Source organism: Carassius gibelio, chromosome A17 (assembly GCF_023724105.1).
Source record: "Carassius gibelio isolate Cgi1373 ecotype wild population from Czech Republic chromosome A17, carGib1.2-hapl.c, whole genome shotgun sequence".
NCBI classification, from domain to species: domain Eukaryota; kingdom Metazoa; phylum Chordata; class Actinopteri; order Cypriniformes; family Cyprinidae; genus Carassius; species Carassius gibelio.
Window position 1 is genome coordinate 14,322,403 of NC_068387.1, and position 19,395 is coordinate 14,341,797.

The 19,395-nt window shown below is 36.2% G+C and overlaps 1 protein-coding gene across 2 annotated transcripts in view; it reads right to left on the bottom strand.

Moving 5' to 3' along the window:
- Positions 1 to 13,818, bottom strand: part of LOC128031425 (serine/threonine-protein kinase D1) — a 33,692-nt gene extending 19,874 nt beyond the window's left edge. Inside the window, exon 1 of one of the 2 annotated variants that reach the window (XM_052619681.1) lies at positions 13,272 to 13,818. In XM_052619681.1, coding sequence (XP_052475641.1) covers positions 13,272 to 13,436 — 165 coding nt within the window. In that variant the 5' untranslated portion in view covers positions 13,437 to 13,818. The remainder of the gene's footprint in view (positions 1 to 13,271) is intronic. The other variant, XM_052619680.1, reaches the window with a different exon arrangement.
- Between the last annotated feature and the right edge of the window lie 5,577 nt (positions 13,819 to 19,395).

Sequence of the window (19,395 nt, forward strand, 5' to 3'; positions counted from 1 at the left end):
GTGCAGGTTCTGTCCCTTCTTGTCTAGCTCTAATGAGTGCTACACAATGAAGATACACAGAGGCAAGTGTGCCTTTGAGGTCACCATGACAGCAGCCTCACTGTAACAGTGTGGGTTGTCATGGCAGCGGACACCCAAGGCTCTTTCCTGATTGAGCACTATTCATTTGTTGGGCACAAATGGATGCACATATATCTGCTGCATGTCTGAGCCATCAAAGCCAAAGACACACCGATCCTTGTCATTAACCCCTTGGGAGATGTCTGGCTCAAATCGGTGGAATCCTCTGACAATAACTCAATGTTATTGCCTCTCAGAGAGCTGCCCAGACTCCCTTGCTTGATGGTCTTTCATGACTGTCATTTTCTGCCATCTCTCTGTATGTGTTTTATGGATGACAGGCTAGCGCGGCGAGAAGAACATCAATTTGGATGTTGTCTTCCCTTTAAACAACTGGTTGCTGAAGCTGGTTGTCAGGGTGGAGTGAGCACTTGTGTGTGTCTAAAAAGGCAGGTATGTTGGGAAAAAAAGGAAAGGAGAAAGATGGATGGGCAGAGAGAAAGAGCGAGCCAGCAAGTGCTGTGAAAGCTCGTAAGAAGTGAATCATCTGTTCTTACTGTCAACCCCCTCTCGCCTACACCATACCAGGCTCAATGCCCTGCTCTTAACATTAAACCGTTGTTCCTTCATCCCAGCACCGCTTTGGCATCCTAAAGAACCATAGCCCTTTAATTACTCAAACTAATGATATCAACCTATTGTCATATTGGGAGACATGCATTATATTACATATAAAATACATATTGAATAACTGCTATTTAATTTAAGCTTTAGCATGTATAAATACATTTTCACATATCGGTGGATGTGCGCATGGATATTTTGGATGATTTGCAATCAGTTAACCTTTGCATTCATATTAACCTACTTTTAGCCTAGTATGTAGGCAAAAACACATTATAGCTATGTTTGAAATTATATAGATACTATATTTAAATATGCACTTTTCGTGACCTTTCAAAAATATGTTTTGTCACTTCACCGTTTTTCCTAATAGGACAGTAAAGAGTCCATCAGATGCGCACTTCGAATCTAATCTAATCTAATTCGGAGGTAGTAGGTAATTTTGGTACTTCTGCATACTGCACACTTTTACTGTGTTTTCATACTTACTGAAGGTAATGATTAAAAATTTGTTTGACCAATTGTGTGTAGACATTGTATGAGCGACCACCAGGTTATTTTCCTGCTCTGTTGCAGGATGCACCTGTAGATCATGTGACAATGCAGGACATTTACTATTACTATGTAAATTTTGATTTACATGAGTTGGAAAACCTATTAGCCATTACGCTGGAATGATAACATGTTTTAAATTACCAATAAGCTCTGTAAATTTTGACTGGCTCTGAGACTGGCACTTACTGTAGTTTGCCCAGGTTTGAATGATACAATGTAATTTACTCTATGCGGCCTCTTAAGTCTACTAAACATAATGAACTGCATAACAGGCTAGAAGATAAAAATCACATTTTATACTAAAATACATTTTCTTAAGTAGCGACTAGTTTATTTTTTCTTTATTAGACCATGCAAACATTAAATAAAATTTTACTGGATTTAGTGCAACTTGAACTTTTAACTTTTTTCTTGGATCTGGTAGGTTTGATTAGGATGTTCTTTTCCAGTGCATGTCTAGAAGATTCTCTGCTTGGTTTAATTGTATTTAAATACTTTTGATGAGGTCCACACTGATTCCTTAAGTGTTTAGTCGTCAGCAGAAAATCCCTCTCTATGATTGCATTAGTTACCTTTCTCGCTTTAGCTAGAGCATTATGGATTTTTAAATGAGAGTTGCACTTTACTGTATTTAATATTGTGGTATTGTAATTTCAGGAAAAAAAAAAAAAAACATACATAATTGAAATGTGGGACACTGCTTACATCTTGCCCAGTTGTGGTTTGCAAGAAGGTGGGATCTACATTTAACTATAAAAGCAATGCAAATAGTATGTAGAGATAATATATTTGGCAGTTTAGAAATCCTGGCTACGACGTGTGGCCAAGAGTGGACGTATGGTCATCCTAGTTTTATGAATACTATGAATTTGGACACATGCTCTGTTTTCCGCATACTATTTCATTAGCGCTATTGAATAAATAAATGGAAGGATAAAAATGCACTAAACAGTACAATTATTTGCACTACAGTGTTAAGAATTACAACAATACATTACAATAAAACGATAAGAAATACCAGTGAGCAATATCAAGCAGTATTACAAGCTATTTTGGTCAGTTAAAAATAATTGGAACCGGAAGACACCGGGAGCCTCACACATTCAAGTTACAAATGGCTGAACCTGTTCTTACATGTACGTTAAAAATAAAGTGGATATAGTAGAGAAATAGGCATATTTGGACAAAGCGTATATGTAAAGCTAAACCAAATACTGCCATGTATAAGAGCTGCCCTGTGACGTGTGTCATTCATGTTCCATCATGGCAGATGTAAAGGAAGTGAAGGGAAAACAAGAGTGCAGACTAAAGATGTGGGTTATTATCTGCAACAAAGATGACAACGTCAACAGCAGCAGCACATATGCGGTGATGTCTAACTATATTAGGCTACGAAATCCATGCCAGTCGAAGAACAGACACCAGTGACGCACAGACCTTTGTCTTGTAATCAGTTTTGAGGATGATAAATAAGCAAGAGGCTTTGAGCAGTAGAGAAATAGCTGTTCACGCTGTACCAAAGTCAGTAGAGCAGTGTGGTTTGTTTCCTTGTAGTATTATGAGCCATTGTGTTCAAAAGCATGGGTGAGTCAGATGTTGCACCTCAAGAAAAAAGGAGTCAGCACCTTGTTTTGACGTATACTCTGTCAGCATTTGGCATAAATATATACATGCTAAGCAGATGCAATCCTATGAAACATTTTCTTATTCACTTTAAAAATTAATTAATCATTATTGTCCATTTGACCCATCAAAGTCATTTCTGGCACTTCCAGAGGAGTTCTCAATGTTTCAACTTGATTTTTTTTTAATTAGTTTCACCATAAGTAAATTCAGAGTGGTTGGGTGAAGTGTAATGAATTTAACACTGTTGTAACTCTGGCAGTGCAGTTTGCTGTGAGAAACTGTATGAACGTGCCAGAAGGGAGAACACGTATTGAGAAATATAATTTGCAATGTTATGCTTTCCAAAACAAATTTAAAAAATGTAGCTGACGACTTTTATATTTAAGAATGTTGTATCTGAGGCACCAATAATTCTATTTTATGAAACAGTTAGTTAGAAACTTTAAAATGAAATGATTTACCCTAACCTCATGTCATTCCTCTATATGACTTTATTTGTTCTGTGGAATACACAAGAAGATATTTTGAAGAATGCTTTGGTTATCACTCAATTCCACTGTATAGACAGAAAACACTGAGACATTTTTTGAAATATAAGCCTACTTCTTTTTGTTCCAAAGAAGAAAGTCAGTCAGTCATTTTGGAACAACATGTAGTTAAGTAAATAACGACAAAATTTTCATTTTTAGGTGAACTATCCCTTTAGGGTGCCATGCATGTTGTGTGGCGATGACAGCAACTATAAAACCTGTGTCTTAACATAAAGCATCTGTAGAAAAGCCCTAAAAACTATGTGTTTAAATGTTTTAGTGCGACAGATTTAATTTAAAATATGTATAAAAAAAGGTGTAAAAACACTAAGCTTATTTAACATTTTTGCATGTTACATTTTAAACCTATTTAATGCAAAACAAACAAAAGTGTGCATTTAGTTTAAATCATGCATAGCAGTAATATGGAAATTAATAATGTAGTAAATAATGAAATTAAATACTCAAATTGATCAACCTACAAAAATATTAAACTATTTCAAATAAATGCTGTTCTTCTGAACCTTTTTTATTTATCAAAGAATCTTGTGGGTTTTCACAAAAGTATAAAGCCGCACAACTGTTTTCGACATTTACAATACAAATAAATGTTTCTTGAGCACCAGACAGTGGATGAATAGTGGCTTTGTTTCCCATCGACTGGAATAATAAGCATTTAAAAGGGGGTTTCAACAAACTGATTCAATCCAATAATCCATGTACTCATCATAAGCAGTTCCTGTAGAAAACACAGTTCAAAAGACCTGAGTGGAAAAGTATAATATTAGAGTACTGTAAAGTATGTGCCCAGAAAACCATACACACTAGATTTCAGAGGGAACCAGTCAATGGCCCTGGACAGCATCAGTCAATCAGTCTGTCCGAACCATGTGTAGTCTGCAGGTTAGTAGCTGCTGGCTGTGCTGTAACAACCACTGATCAATACTATTGGAGCACTGCTCCTCTATTTATGCACCCTATATACACACACACACACACATACACACACACAAGGAAACAACCTTCTACCAAAGAAGTATCATACACCCGGCGCAATGCAACGCAAGGTGCAGAGCAAGTGTGTTTGCTAGTTTCAGTCTGGCGCAATTTGCATTTTCCAGTCGAGCGCCACGTCGTTAAATTAGAAAATGCATTTGCGTTCATTTGTGTGCCCATGGGCATGCTGGTCTATAAAAGAGGTGTGTTCAGGCGAATTGCTGGAGCATTGCTATTTTAAGGAGCTGAAAATAGACTGCACCATAGACCAACTCAAACCTGGTCTAAAGTCTAAAGTCAATGGCACAATAATTTTTACACAATAAGTTCGTTGGTAGAAAATGCACCTCTGGGCGGGTCAACAGTGCGCGTTGACTTTGCTTATTACACACAAGGATGTGCATCACACAAACATGCCAAATATTAAAAACAAAAGGATTATAGTGTGAAAGATTTTTATTGTGTAGGCTACATAAATATAAAAATGTAAAGATGGATAGTCATTGCGTGTATTAGAATTGGGCTACCTATTTGCAATTCAGCCTATTACTACTTATAATGATGAATGAAATTCTACTTCATCCCACGCCTTCTTCACCTCGGGAAGCTTTGGTGAATTCCAGCTTGTCCCGTAGATGATCTGCTCACACACTTTAACTTTGCGCACGAGGAGATCGGTTTCTTTGCTTAAGAAGCGTTCAGCTTTTCCACCAACAAATTCCGCCATGTAAATAGCGATCCGCCATGGCGTGAGTGCATTTCACTCTTAAAGGGAATGGGAAATGACACTCTGATTGGTTTATTGAACGTTATGCCCATTACTTATTAAGAGAATAGGGACAACCCATTCCAAAAATGCACCCCAGCGCCCCAGTCGTTAAAATAGCAAAAGTGGATTTGGACATGCCCTGAGTTCACCTGCGCCATGCGCTTTACACTTTGCATTTAGATCATTAAAAAAGGGCCCAAGATGTTATAGACAAGGTTCATGGCATATCAAATCATATTAATATCTAAAAAACAAGTTTGAGGTAGTTCCCCAAAAAATGAACTTTCTATCATTATTTGTCCAAACAATGAAAGTTATCATTTTAGTTTAGGAACTCAAAAAAAATATCCTTCAAAATATCTTATGTTCCACAGAAGGAAAAAAGTAAGTTTGGAACGAAATGAGGGTGAGTAAATGATGACAGAATTTATTTTTTAGTGAGCTATCCATTTAATCAATCTGCACGGATTATTTCAAATTTTACGATCATTGCATGAGATACGTAAGCCAAAAAGGAGCAGAGCACCAATACAGAAAATCAAACCGTAATAATTGAGATGGTAAAGATCTTTATGTCTCAATTCAAACCTCAACATTAAGTTCTCACTCACATACTGTACATTTACATGTGCTTAATCCTGTGGAGAATCATCTGGATGAGCGACACTATTAGATGATACTGCACACTGTATCTAATTACAGCTCTCTTTTAGGACTGCTAAGATTCTCATTGTCACCTTAATAGCTGTATGTTCACACTTTATTAGTGAGTATTTTACAGCTCTCTTCCTCAGTGCCGACATGCCCACTAACTAACCCTTAGCAAAGTGCACTCGGCTGGAGACAGCGCAAGTTCTGTTGGGCTTTGAGGTGCTACAGCAGATCATTAAAATAACATGACAGGCTTAGCGGGTGGTGCACCTCTAAATTGACTTCATAATTTCGATATTTTGCCTATGATAGGGTGAACTGGACTACCTCGCACAGCATGAGGTGCATGAAACAATATGTTAGCCAAGCTTTTGTGTGCTTCTTCATTCACTGTACTGCTTTCAGTTGTTTCATACGAAATGAAGAACATTTAAAGTCTTAACCAGTTTAAGAGTGACTTTTTTTTATTAAAGGTGGCATTCACTTCCATTGGTTTGAATACGATGATAAAGGGAGGTTCTGAAAGCTGTTTACTTAAAAAACATTATTGCATTTGCCTTGTTGCAAATGTTTTAAAGCATAAAGGGTCAATAAGAATGTCCACAATAGAGAAAATGTGGTGTCACCATCAATTTAAGGTAAAAACATTTTACACCCTCACTGTAAAACCGAACAGTGAAATTAATCAAATGAAATTAGTCAATTGCACTCAAATAATAATGAAAGTTCATTGGACTTAATTTAAATAAGGTTTGTAAACTCAAAATTTTGTTGTAGTAAAGTGAATTTAAAATGATTGCGTTTTCTAGTTCCCAGCATGCTTTGCATCAGAAAACAAGGAAAATAAATGTAGAAATTAAGTGTTATTTTGTGTGTTTTTACACAAGATTAACATAGAGGGACATAAATTAGTACTTAAATGTTGTTTTATATTAGAATTTCCAAAGGTTTCTGTTATGTTGGTTTTGTAGTGTTACAATTGTGGTGAAGAGTAGAGCCTGTGGTTAGGTTGAGGAAGCAAAAGACTATATTTGAGTATATTTCCCACATTATATGAGTTGAAAAATAGAGATAATTTTGATTGAATTAATCCCTAATTTTAAATTGAGAAATGTCAATACTTATAAGATGATATTGAGATAATTAAGGCAATTGGAAATGTAATTTTAATTTTATTTAAACTTAAAACATTTTAAAACATCACTTAAATTTTTTTGTTTAATCTGTTACAAAATATTTTTGGATTCTGTGAACTTATTAGGGTTTACAGTGGCTGAATGAGTGTGCAGGTAAATATGTTAAGCATATAAAAGGTATAAGTATGCATTTATGTGATTACAAGTATATTAAAAGCAATGATTTTGTGAAATATAATTACAATTTTAAATAACAGTTTATATTTAAAAAGCAATATATTCCTATGATGGATGAAAGCTGAATTAGCATAACCATTTTACTACACTGAAACGAATGAAGAAAAAAAATTCTTATTATCATCGATGTTGAAAACTGCTGTTGTGCTGCTAAATACTTTTGTTGAAATTATAATATATGTTTTCCAGAATTCAACAATGAATAGAAAGTTTAAAAAACAGCATCTATTTGAAATAGAATTTTGTAACATTCTAAATGTCTTTACTGTCATTTTTTTCACATCACTGACCCGAAAAATGTCAAAGGAAATTTCACCCCTCATTTACATAAGTAAAACAAACAAAAAAGAGCTAAATGCTTAAATAAATCAGACACTTGAACTGAAAAACTCATGGTGATTCTTTAAGGTTCAACTCGAAGTGGCTCAATTATACCTTGTTACAGGGATTTTTTCAGTAACTGAATGTGCAGACTAAAAAAAATCATTAAAAGACTGTGCTTGCTTTTCCTGAAGAGATAATTGTGTTTTCCAAACCCTGATTGAACACCCATGAAAATGATATAACCTCCCAGTAAACTGCATTGACACTGAGACAAACAGTATATATTTTTAGTAATTTCAATTACTGCAATATGCAGTGTTTACTTCATTACTCAAAGCAATTAACAAGTTACTTTGTTAAGTCTCCATCGTATTCCCATGATGGAGCATATGAAAGCCCATATCTGAATAATGCAATTAAATAACAGCACAAAGCTGAAGCCCTGAGCTGCATGGGTGCACCTTAACCAAGAAACACATTTCAAAACTATTTTGCCAGAGCAACAGTATTATATACAACAACAAGAATCCATTCAGCCACCTGATTGGCTGAAAGACCAAAGGGTGCTTTGCGGCGCTGCTACACACTGTTGAAAAATCAAGATGAATGGGATGATATAAAGCCACAGTCCTCGAAAACAGACATACACGTATGTGTACACACATGCACACCGTCATGTTTCTCATGGTAATGAAAGCTCTTTGAAAACTCTCCAGAACCAGAACAGCTGCTTAACAATGGACTTTGTGCAGCTTTCATTTCTCACCCCAAAATGTGTGTGTGTGAGTGTGTGTTTGAAGAGTCCCCGTATACCACAAATGCAAATGTGTGTGTGTGTGTGTGTGTGTGTGTGTGTGTGTGTCTGTGAGTGCGTGACCCTACCACACATGGCTCTCGTCATCATAATAGCACTCAGATAAGTACTTCACAGGCAATCATAATCAGTTGCCAAGCAACTAGAAAGACTCACATAGAAAGACCAATGCTGGGAAGATGACCATATAAGCTAATATCCATAATTCAAATATAATGTCTTAGGCAATGTATATGTATAATTGCATTAAATTCTACAGCTTTTGAAGCCCATTGCATTGTAACATTGTGAATACCAAAATACATTCCCATTTTCAGAGAGACTCCATCTGCATCAATAAACCTAACTCCACAACAAGGATATTTTTTCCTTGTTTTAGACCCATGATGGATGCATTAAGCTGACATGAAATCACTTGTCAAACACAAGTAGCTGTTCCACACAGCCCTCATCAGTTTTGCTCATCTGCCAGCCGTGTCTATGCTATAGACAGAGCAATTGATCAGTTAGCGCTTAGCATGAAGAGTGCGGCAGCCCCGCTGATTAATAAGAACACTTTGAGAAGTGGTAATGCAAAAAGGTGCAAACTTCAAACAAAGGCGCTATCACTTTAATTAAGCCTGATAATCCAGAGCACTAATGGATTCACAGTCTATTAGGCAGCCCCTTGATAGCACTAAGGGCTTTTGTCAATGTGAGAAAGAAGAGGAGATGGTAAAGAGAGTTTTCATTTCTTTCACCCCATGTCATAATGCTGCCCTTTTTTGCTAGTTTCGTTATGTGCTTCTAATTGTAGATGTATAGAGTGATTCTGTTGAAATATAAAGATTTTTTCAAAACTTGCTTTAACAAATATCATGTGTTTGTCTTCCACGTTGGAATCAATTGGTCATTTGCTCAAAGACTAAGACTAGTAATCATAGAAAGTCTCCCAGAATGTGATTCTGAATCAGCTGAATCATCGAGTAAAGGCCATTAACGCCAAGGTTGATGACTATAACACTACCGATGACGATACAGTGACAAGAAGTATAGTGAAGTCCACAACTGTAATTATAACAGTACAGAGCAACAATATTGTTGGTATCACTTTCAAAACGTTTTTTTCCCCAGTTTTTTTCCCATGTTTGCTAAAAACATTGACAGCCAATCAGAATCCATTATGCTTTTAAGAGCACGAGCATTTAAAGCAGCTTGTGCTTAATAAACAGAACATGATTGTGCTTTGGTGTGGATGCTAATAAAGTTATCATTATAGGTCCCACCCTGCCTTATTACAATTAATCTGTGACACATTTTCACTCTGTCCTTTTAAAATGTTTTCCTCAATCTCACTTTTATAATATTGTGATTGCTGTGAATGATTTTAAATGCAGCAAACATCCTGATGTTCTGTTTCTAAAAGGACAATATAAATATGTCTTGAGCTGTAAATCTCTTGGTATTTATATAAATCTTGCAACGACAAATGTATAATCACCACATTAGTTTGTTGGAAAGCTTTGCACATTGTATTATGACAGAAATTCTATTACACTTTTAAGTTAGTTCCTGGTCAAGCAGTCTTGCTCCAACTTTCATGACTTTTATGAGATTTGACTGAGGGTAGTCCTTGATCCTTACAGCTCAAGAGATATCTGTTATCCTCTGCTTTCCTTAAACCGCCCTCTGGCTCAGACCTTAACTTGTCTCATAACAAAGCAGCGAGGCAAAGAGGCCAAATGAAGTTGTAACTAGCTGAAATTGATTGCCAAGGCCAGCTTATGTGTAGAACATCTTTTCCTTAAAAGGACTGTTCACCTAAATGAAACTCATTTAAGCTGTCTTAAGCTGATTTAAAAAATATTTATAATATGTATATAATTATTGTATTTATATTACTCCTTTTGTATTCCATGGGAGAGAGAAAATCATGCAGGTTTGGAACAACATTAAATTGAGTAAACAATTTGTTTTCACTGTCACTCTTCCTTTAAAGACTTAAGGCCTGTTCACACCAAGAACGATAACTATAACGATAACTATAAAGATAACGATATTAACGTCCACACCAGGGAACGATAATGACTTTTATTCTAAGCGCAGGTGCATCTGCCGCTTTAAATTCTCGAGCTCATTACAGCAGGATTGATTCTGATTGGCTGTCAATGTTTTTATCATTCATCAGAAAAAACAAAATTTCTGAAAGTGATTCCAACGATATAGTTTCTCTGTGCCTTTATCGTTATAGTTGTGGTGTGGACTCTGCTATTCTTTAATATTGAGAACGATTTTTAGAACTATATCTTTATCGTTATCTTTATAGTTATCGTGTTTGGTGTAAATGGGCCTTAAGTCTGCATATATACAACAGGGAATTCAAAATATGAAGAAACTGAACAGTTCTATTGGATATGTTGTCACACATCAGACCTACCTTTATACAATAAAAGAGAAGCGAGGAAATGAAATGTGGCTCAAAGTGACAGCTATGGGTTGTCTTATTACATTAACGTTTGCTCTACAGGTTCTTTTCCATATGAACACCCGTTCAACAGCACAGTACTGCGGGTAGACATACGAAAGTAAACTTCCTCCCTCCATCCTGCGAACACATTCCAACACATACTGTACAACTAAACAATATAAGAACAGAACTGTTTGAGACTGTCTGCACAACAATGCCACCTTCACCTCATACACACTTATTCAACATCTCACATGGAACTATTTAAAGTGTTAAATGCTCCGAGTGCTTATGCTCAAGAGAGCCTCCCCATCAGAGAAAGTGTGTACAACGCGTTGAAGGAGCTCAGTTTGCAGTTCTGTTGTTCTTATTCACATTGTTTTCTTCTAAATATATTTAAACAAGTACTTTCATTTTCCAAAAACACATACTGACAATGTCAGGCCTAAAAAAAGGTGTTTCTTGTTAAGCATCACAAAATGCTTGTTGTTGTTATGCTTATCAAAATACTGCTCTGTATTTTAACACCTGTATGTCTTAAAACACTACAGATTGCAACCTATGCACTTTGTGTTGCAGAATAAACTAGGGAGCCTCAATGGAGGGAAAGAGATTTTGGGAAGAAAACAAAGTTTGATAATGGTGGGAAATTATGTTGTTGTCAACACCTCGTGTCTCTTCAAAAACCTCGTAAGACGTGCACAATGAGTAGTATTTATGGAGCTAGTATCATTCTGGTGACGAGTCACAGCACAGGTGCTTAAAAAACAAAAAACACATTTTGCTAAAAGATGTTAATAACTGTGGAAATGTCGTCATACAGTATGTGCCTTTTAAGAGGTGGTGACAATCTGACTGCTGTGTTATCACTGTGTTATGCGATTTCTGAGAATATGAATATACTAATTATATTATATACTAATATATACACACACTAATGAATTACTTCACCTTCATGTCATGCCAAACACAAACAAAGTTAGACAAAAAAAGTTAAAATCATATACACTAACCATATTTATCGAAATGAAACACATTTATCAGAATGTTAATTTCCATACAAGGGTAGAGAGTTACCAGCGACTTTTAAGCTTCAGAAAGGACAAAAGGTCCATATGACCGATTCGCTATATTCCAACGTTTCTAAACCAGCACAGTAGTTTTGTGCGAGGAAAAGCAGAAATATGTAAATTTATTGACTGAAAACCTTTGTTCCAACTCAATACCTTTATACTAGAACTTCTTTGTGACAGCTGGAAGCGAAACAAACTTGACAGCTTGAATTCATCATGTTCAACCAATATTTTAGAACTTTGGGGAGAAGAAAAGTATGGAAAAAATCGAAAACGTAAAAATGTTTAGCTAAAGAACCATTTTCATCTGGATTTAGAGAAATAGGAGGTCAGGGCTACATTTAATTTCATTAACTCAAAGAGCTCCAATTCAGTTTTCTTTAGTAGAGCACAAGATTCTGGCAAAACAATAGAAAATTGTAAATAATAATAATAATATAAATAAAAATTATAATAATTAAGGGCACACAAAAACATGCAACTTCAAATATTATTGTCTTACAATATAAATAGTCTAAATATTTTAAATAAGTATTTAATTTTTGATTTCTGATTAATTTAATGCCATTGTCACTTCTTATAGTGTCATTTTGCCAAAGCAGTATTAGTCATGGGATGAAGAAGACAAAAAAATAAATAATCTCCATAGCAACAATGCAGGTATTACGTTTTTTGTTTAGTAATCACTATCCATTTAATCTGATTATTTAACAGTTGTCACTTTGTTCTTGAAAATGCAGTTTACATGTGAGTATACAACTGTTATATTAGGTGAGCCAAAGTAATTCTTGCCTTGATGTTCACTCAGTCCAACATTAACTTGTACAGTACGATATCCCCAAACAGATAATAAAACCTGGGCATAATCTACTGAATAGTATAGAAAGAATTCAATTCAGTAGGAGAGACAGGCCTGCAGGCCTGATGCTGTGTGTTAGTACAAGCCCTTCACTGGTTCAAAAAGTGCCCGACGTCACCATGTCGTCATTGCTGTCAATGGAAAATACAATGCAGAACACTTAATGATGGAACACATTTGCCTCAGTTCATGGAGTAAACTCACAGTATGACAATAATTCATTTTAACCGCCATTTTCTATCAGTTTCTTTATCTTTCTTTTATCTTTTGAACGTTTAAAGCTCATTTGTAAGCCTGTATGTTCTGCTTAACAGACTCTTAAGTAAATAATATAAAATCATAATGCTGCCTTAAAACACAGGGCCAATATAAATATAGCTTTCAAGTTCGTGGTAACTCAAAAACTGGAAGGAAATAAAGCACCAGATGTCTAAGCAGTCTATGAAGTTCAAAGTTATTTCTAAACTTCGGACGGCTCACTTCTTTCATTATTTAGGATTATTAGGCTACATATATGGTGGTTTTACGTGAACAGCAACGAATGAAACATGAGGGATATGGAAAGTGTTACCTTCTGGTCCACGATGGAGCATGCCATCTCTCGGACCTGCGCCAGGCTGAACTCGCCGGAGTCCAGCAGCACGGGTTCCCGGCTCAAACCGATCTGGATTTGGAAGGAAATGCCTTGCGACCCCGGGAGGGGGCTCGGCGGTCGGATCACCGGTGGCGCGCTCATATGAATCCCCTGGTGTCAACACACAATCACGTCTGGACGGCGATCAGATCAGATCGGGCTGTTGGATCGAGTTCACACACCGGTTGCGCAAACTGAGGCAAACTTCAGATCCCTAAAGACGTTCAGAGGGTAAACAAACGAAAAACGCCAATTTCAAGCAAAATAAAAACCGCTAGTACGGAAACGCAAAGAAATATTTGGACATTGAGAGGTGATGATGATGGTGATGATGGAGATATAGACGTCAGATATGTTTAATGTTGGGCTCTGATCAGACACCGCCTCCTGGTTGCTTTCTTCATCACGGACACTCACACGCTGCTGCAATGGCGAACAGGGATGTGGATGGTAAAGTTTCTGTGCTATGGATTCATTCTTGACACCCTGAAACATAGATACAATCATTTTTAGTTTAGAGGTCATGTGGAATAGAGTCGGAACATTGACAAACAATTGCCATGGTAACCATAGTTTCCGCCAAACTTCCGCGAAACCATATGTGGCATTCTTCAAACAACGTAAGAAGCTTTCAGAATATTTCGTTTCTGTTTAACAATAGTGGTGGTCAATACCACATTATTACCAATTGAGAGGAAAATATAAAACACTGGCAGGCTGGGCTTTTTTCATTATAGCTACAAAAGAACCTAACAGTAACACCAAAGCAACCACAAATACAATTATATATGCATGTACAGTACTTGTCAAAAGTTTGAAAACATTTGGAAATACATTAAAACCACTAAGTATATTTAAGATAGTTTATCATTTATATGAAATATTTCAAATGTCATTAATACCTGTAATGCAAAACTGAATTTTAGCATCATACTTCAGTCTTCAGTATCACTCTCTAATATGCTCATTTGCTGCTCAGTTATTGTTGGAACTCATTTATTGATAACTGTTCTTATTATCAATGTTTAAACCTTTTTTGTGGCACATTTATTTGAAATATAATTATAATAACGTAAATGTTTTTACTGTCACTTTTGACAAGTTTTATGCATATTACTGAATAAAAGCATTAGTTTATGCTAAAACATACACAAACGTGCCCCAAACATTTGAGTGGTATCATGGTTTCTGCATAAATATTAAACAGCACAACTATTTTCAAAGTTGTTTGCATTGAGAAATGTTTCTTGAGCACCAAATCAGCATATTAGAATTAATTCTTAAGGATCACGTGACACTGAAGACTGGAGGAATGGCTGCCAAAAAATTCAGCTTTGACATCACAGGAATACAGTACATTTTGAAATATATTACAATAGGAAACAGTTATTTAAAATTGTACAATATTATTGTTTCTGTGTGTTTTTGAGCACATGAATACAGCCAATGTGAGCATAAGAGACTTAATTAAAAACATAAATATTCGCTGGCTGTGCTGATTTAAATCTAGTGGTACAATTGTGTCTGTGTCATAAGCACAGACTGTATAAAACCATGGACGTAGTGTCTGTGATGTCACCCGCAGGCTTCTATTGGCACATTTCCACTGCGTGGTATGACTCGGCTCATCTCAGCACGGTTTGTGTTTCCACTGCAGTTTAGTACCGCTTTAGTTGTGCTGCCTCTAATGCCACGACTCTTAAAAAAACATTTTCACTTCTCTGCTGTCAACGAGAGGAAAGTCTGTACTTCAGCAACAGACAAGAAAACTTTTTCTTTTTCAGAAAAAGGTGTTCTTGTTCAAAGCAGTTGCATTCGATTCTTCTTCTTCTTCTTCTTTCTGTTCAATGGCCGTTCACTCCTTAGGAGTATAACCGCCTCCAAGATGGGCAGAAGCATCATCATCCTTATCCTCATACACTAAATCCTGTGGTCTAGTCCTGTAAGCTCTAAAAATGTTAAAACCACCTTAAACATCTGACTCAAACCCTTTCCCAGAAGGTCCACGACACTCACTGGCCTGTTCTTTATAATTAAAAAAAGACAATTACGCTTACCTTCATATTTACTAGATTTAAAAAGCACATGCTCTACTGTTTCAAAAACATCACATTCATCACACACACCACTTTCATGCTTCCCCATTAATGCAAGTGTTTGATTTAGTCCTGTGTGACGTATACATTTCTACTAGCAGGTCTTCTCTATCAGTTTTTGTCAGCAGTGAGCTGATGAAGAATCTGAACAAAAAATTACAGTCCCATTTGGCTTAATTTGTTCTATCCACTGCTATCCTACTATTATAGCAGTTAATTCTGTAGAATATACAGACAATTTGTCACTTAACCTTAAACTTATTTTCGATTTAAATCATGGAATGTACACTCCTATGCCCACTTTTTGCTTGATTGGGTCTTTAGATCCATCTGTATAGATCTGTATAAAAGAATAAACATTTTCTCTCATAAAAACATTGATTTCATAACTATTAATATATCTTTCTTCTGCTTTTTCCGGGGCTCAAACAATCTCATTTCAACAGTAGGTTCAGGAATATTCCAAACAGATACCCCGTTTAATGGCATGTTGGAACATATTACTTCATTCTCCAGACCACAATCCTTGACCCACTGTTCATACTTCCATCCAAAACTTTTCCCTCCACTCTTTTTTTATTTTCCCAACAATCATTAAAAATTCTTTGTACAATAATTCTTATTACTAGCCTGTAAATTAACCCAATACATCATCGCAAGATTTTCTCTTCTTAAATCTCCCCCATTTCGACCTTGATTGCATCTCATCTAGAGGGGTTGACCTTATTGCTCCACAGCAGATCCGAAGTGCTTTAGTGTGTACAGTATGTTGTCCAGTTTCTTCAATTCTGATTTTGCTACAGCACCATACACTGCACACCCATAGTCTATACTATGCTTGATATGCATAACATATAACAGTGCACTTTTTCTTGCTCCCCATTCACACTTTTTCTGTAGCTACTGAAGTCATGCAATTTATTACTCCTTTGCATTTTTTTCAATTTTCTTAATGTCTTTTCCGAGTTAATTTGTTCACATTGTGCCCAGTGTTCACATTGACAAGGGCACACCAGTTATAGCTTTTCTTAAAAACAGAGTTGAGAGGCTCACGCCTTTTATTTAGACTGAAACTTACACATTAGGATACAAATAATTCTGACCAGGTTTGAGTGGACCAACTGTGTTCATGCACCTATGTGTGTGCCGGCATTTTGTAAACAGAAGGGCTCAAGGACTTGTAGTTGCTAGGAGAGAGGATGCTCGCCTCCCACGCACAGAGCAACTGTGTGTTCATCACTGCTGTAGTACCATACAGAAGGCCATCGTTATCACTCGATTCAATTAGAGAGATCACTAAAAGGGCTGCTTGTTTTAGGTCAAATTAGACCCACACAGGCTTACTGCTTTGTCAGAGAGCAACAAATTTCCCCAAACAAATGATGTGTTGATTGTGGCTACATTTGTTACAGTTAGTTGTTTTCACAACAGGAAGTGTTTTTGTTGGATGGCTGTCAAAAGTTTTTTTTAATGACTACAAATGTCAGTTTTTTTTCTTTTTTTTTTTTTTTTTTTTGTATGATATAATGATTTGAATAGGTAATACAGTACACACTGGGAAAATATTTCTCTAGTCAACTGTACATATAAGACTCTGTTTTGTCCATATATTGAAAGTCAGTCAGGTCCAAAACAACACTGAACCCCATTAACTTTCATTATATGCATAAAAACATTGAGACATTTTCAAATGATCTCCTTTTGTGTTCCAGAGAACAAAGAAAGTCATAAAGGTTTGGAATGACATGAGCGTAAATTATAACAGAATGTTTGTGTGTGTGTGTGTGTGTGTGTGTGTGTGTGTAAATCAGTTTTCGATTACCATCATTAACGGATGTTTTCTTTCACTTTGCACATTTCGTCGCAAATTTCCGGTTGATTCTTTGAAATGTGAGGATTGACCACGGCAAAGCATTTTGTGAAGGTGGAGCAAACATCTTGCATGCCGCTTCTATTCCAGGTGGCTAACCTTTCCATGCGCATCGATTCTTGTTTGACTCGGTAAACTCTTCATGACATGTGATTTCTCATGTGACAAAAGGAACTAAAATTATTCCACTCATAAGCCTGTAAAATAATCTTCCTTAAATAAATCTAAATTACAGAAGACAGGAAGTCAAAAGATTATTGGAGCATGTCACACAGAAAGAGCGAGAAAACGCTGGCATATGCCAAAGCACCTCTTGACAGATAATAAGGTTTCTCTGTGTTAGGAGCCATTACAGGTCAGGACCCCCAGCAGCATGTCATGATGACTTCTAATTGCAATTTATGTAATAAGTGGGAAAGAGTTCTAGTAACATGGTCGAAAATGGAGAATAAATGATTAGGGGCTTGGCAGAAATGACAGTTTTCAGTTTAGTACACCGCTCACTCTCTCTCTCTCTCTTTCTCTTGCTGTGGCTCACTCAGCAATTAACTCAACGCCCATTACATCCTCAGTGCTGATCTGACTGACAGGGAAAATGTCTATATTTATAATTATGGAGAGTGGAGTGACTGCTCCATCGAGCCTTTTTGTGGCATGGAGGTTTTGACTGATACGGCTGGTGTCAGGTCTGGCATCTTGGGCCAGTGGAGGTTGTGCTTTGGTTCGGTTAAAGATGCATTTCAAGCAATCCAATTCTAAATAAGAGTCAATTTCCAGTATATATATTTTGCTTATAGAAAGAAATAAGACATTATCAATTAGTGGTATAGAGTAAATTCTACAGTATTTTGATGTCAATATTTGTAGTTATTTTACAAGAAAATTGGAGAAAAGGAAATTTACCGGTAATCAGAGCAGTTTGTGTGAATGTGATATAAACTTTATAACTGTTTTGATATATGAAAAGCAGATATTCTGAATAATTATACACTTATTGTAGATCCATATTCATAGAAACTCCAAAGAATCACAAATAATAATAATTGATCCTTTCAAGGATATTATCATATCACAATTCATATATAAAAATATAAAACTATCATCTGGTTATAAACATTTATCATTTGAAAATGTTCAATGCATAAACATAAGCATCTGATTTCAAAAACAGTTTTTTTTTCCTTTATTCGAAACTCAGAATCAAATGTTTATCTCCTTAACATACAATGTAAAATCACCACTCCTCAAATATTGGGTGCACACAGATCTGAAATAAACTTATGGCAATAAAAGGGTTAAAGTGGGTGCATCAAAGGAAAATGAGCATGTCTGATGTGAAAGTATTGTTTGACAAGAGCCACTCATCAATCTTTTGTGGATCTCCTCAGCCACTGTGGCCTCTCTGCATGCTCAATCTAATTCAGTTCTTTATTCACTGACCTTTTGTTACCATTCATTATTTTTTCTGCAGAGATCTTCAAAGTTAACAAAACTTACAGTTCAAGTGATTTGCAATTGGATGCCTCCCTCCCCATAATGCTCTGGTTCATCATGTTAAGAGTAATGCAAAAGGTTAATTTGATATGATAAACAATCTTTTTATTTTTGGGGTGGGGTGGTGGTATAGTGAGTGAGACTGACAATGACAGTTCGTCATTCCAACATTCCAACACAAACTTTGTTGTGCAGATCTTGTTTATTTAGTATGTGGTCAGCAGGGACGCATATTAAGTATCTGGAGAGACCACTTGAGCGAAAAGTCTTCATTTCATTGGCTGATTCTGTTTGTTTTATATTCATTGTGATTGTGACTTTGGCAGTGATTTAAATCCCCACAGCGAAGACGCCTTTTCTGCAATGACACTTCTGAGGACTCTGCAAAAAGGTCCTGTTCAGAATGTTGTAGTTTTGCTGGGTGAAATTCAAATAACAATAGGAAGCATATATAACAGGGTATGTAAATGCCAATACCCCGATAGATGTGTGAAGTAAAGTGTTTTGGGTTGGGCCTGCACATAGTCAGTCTATTTGTGCAGCATTCAACCGCATCGAAAGCAGGCATTGTAGTCACAAACACCTATTATGTTAGATAAAT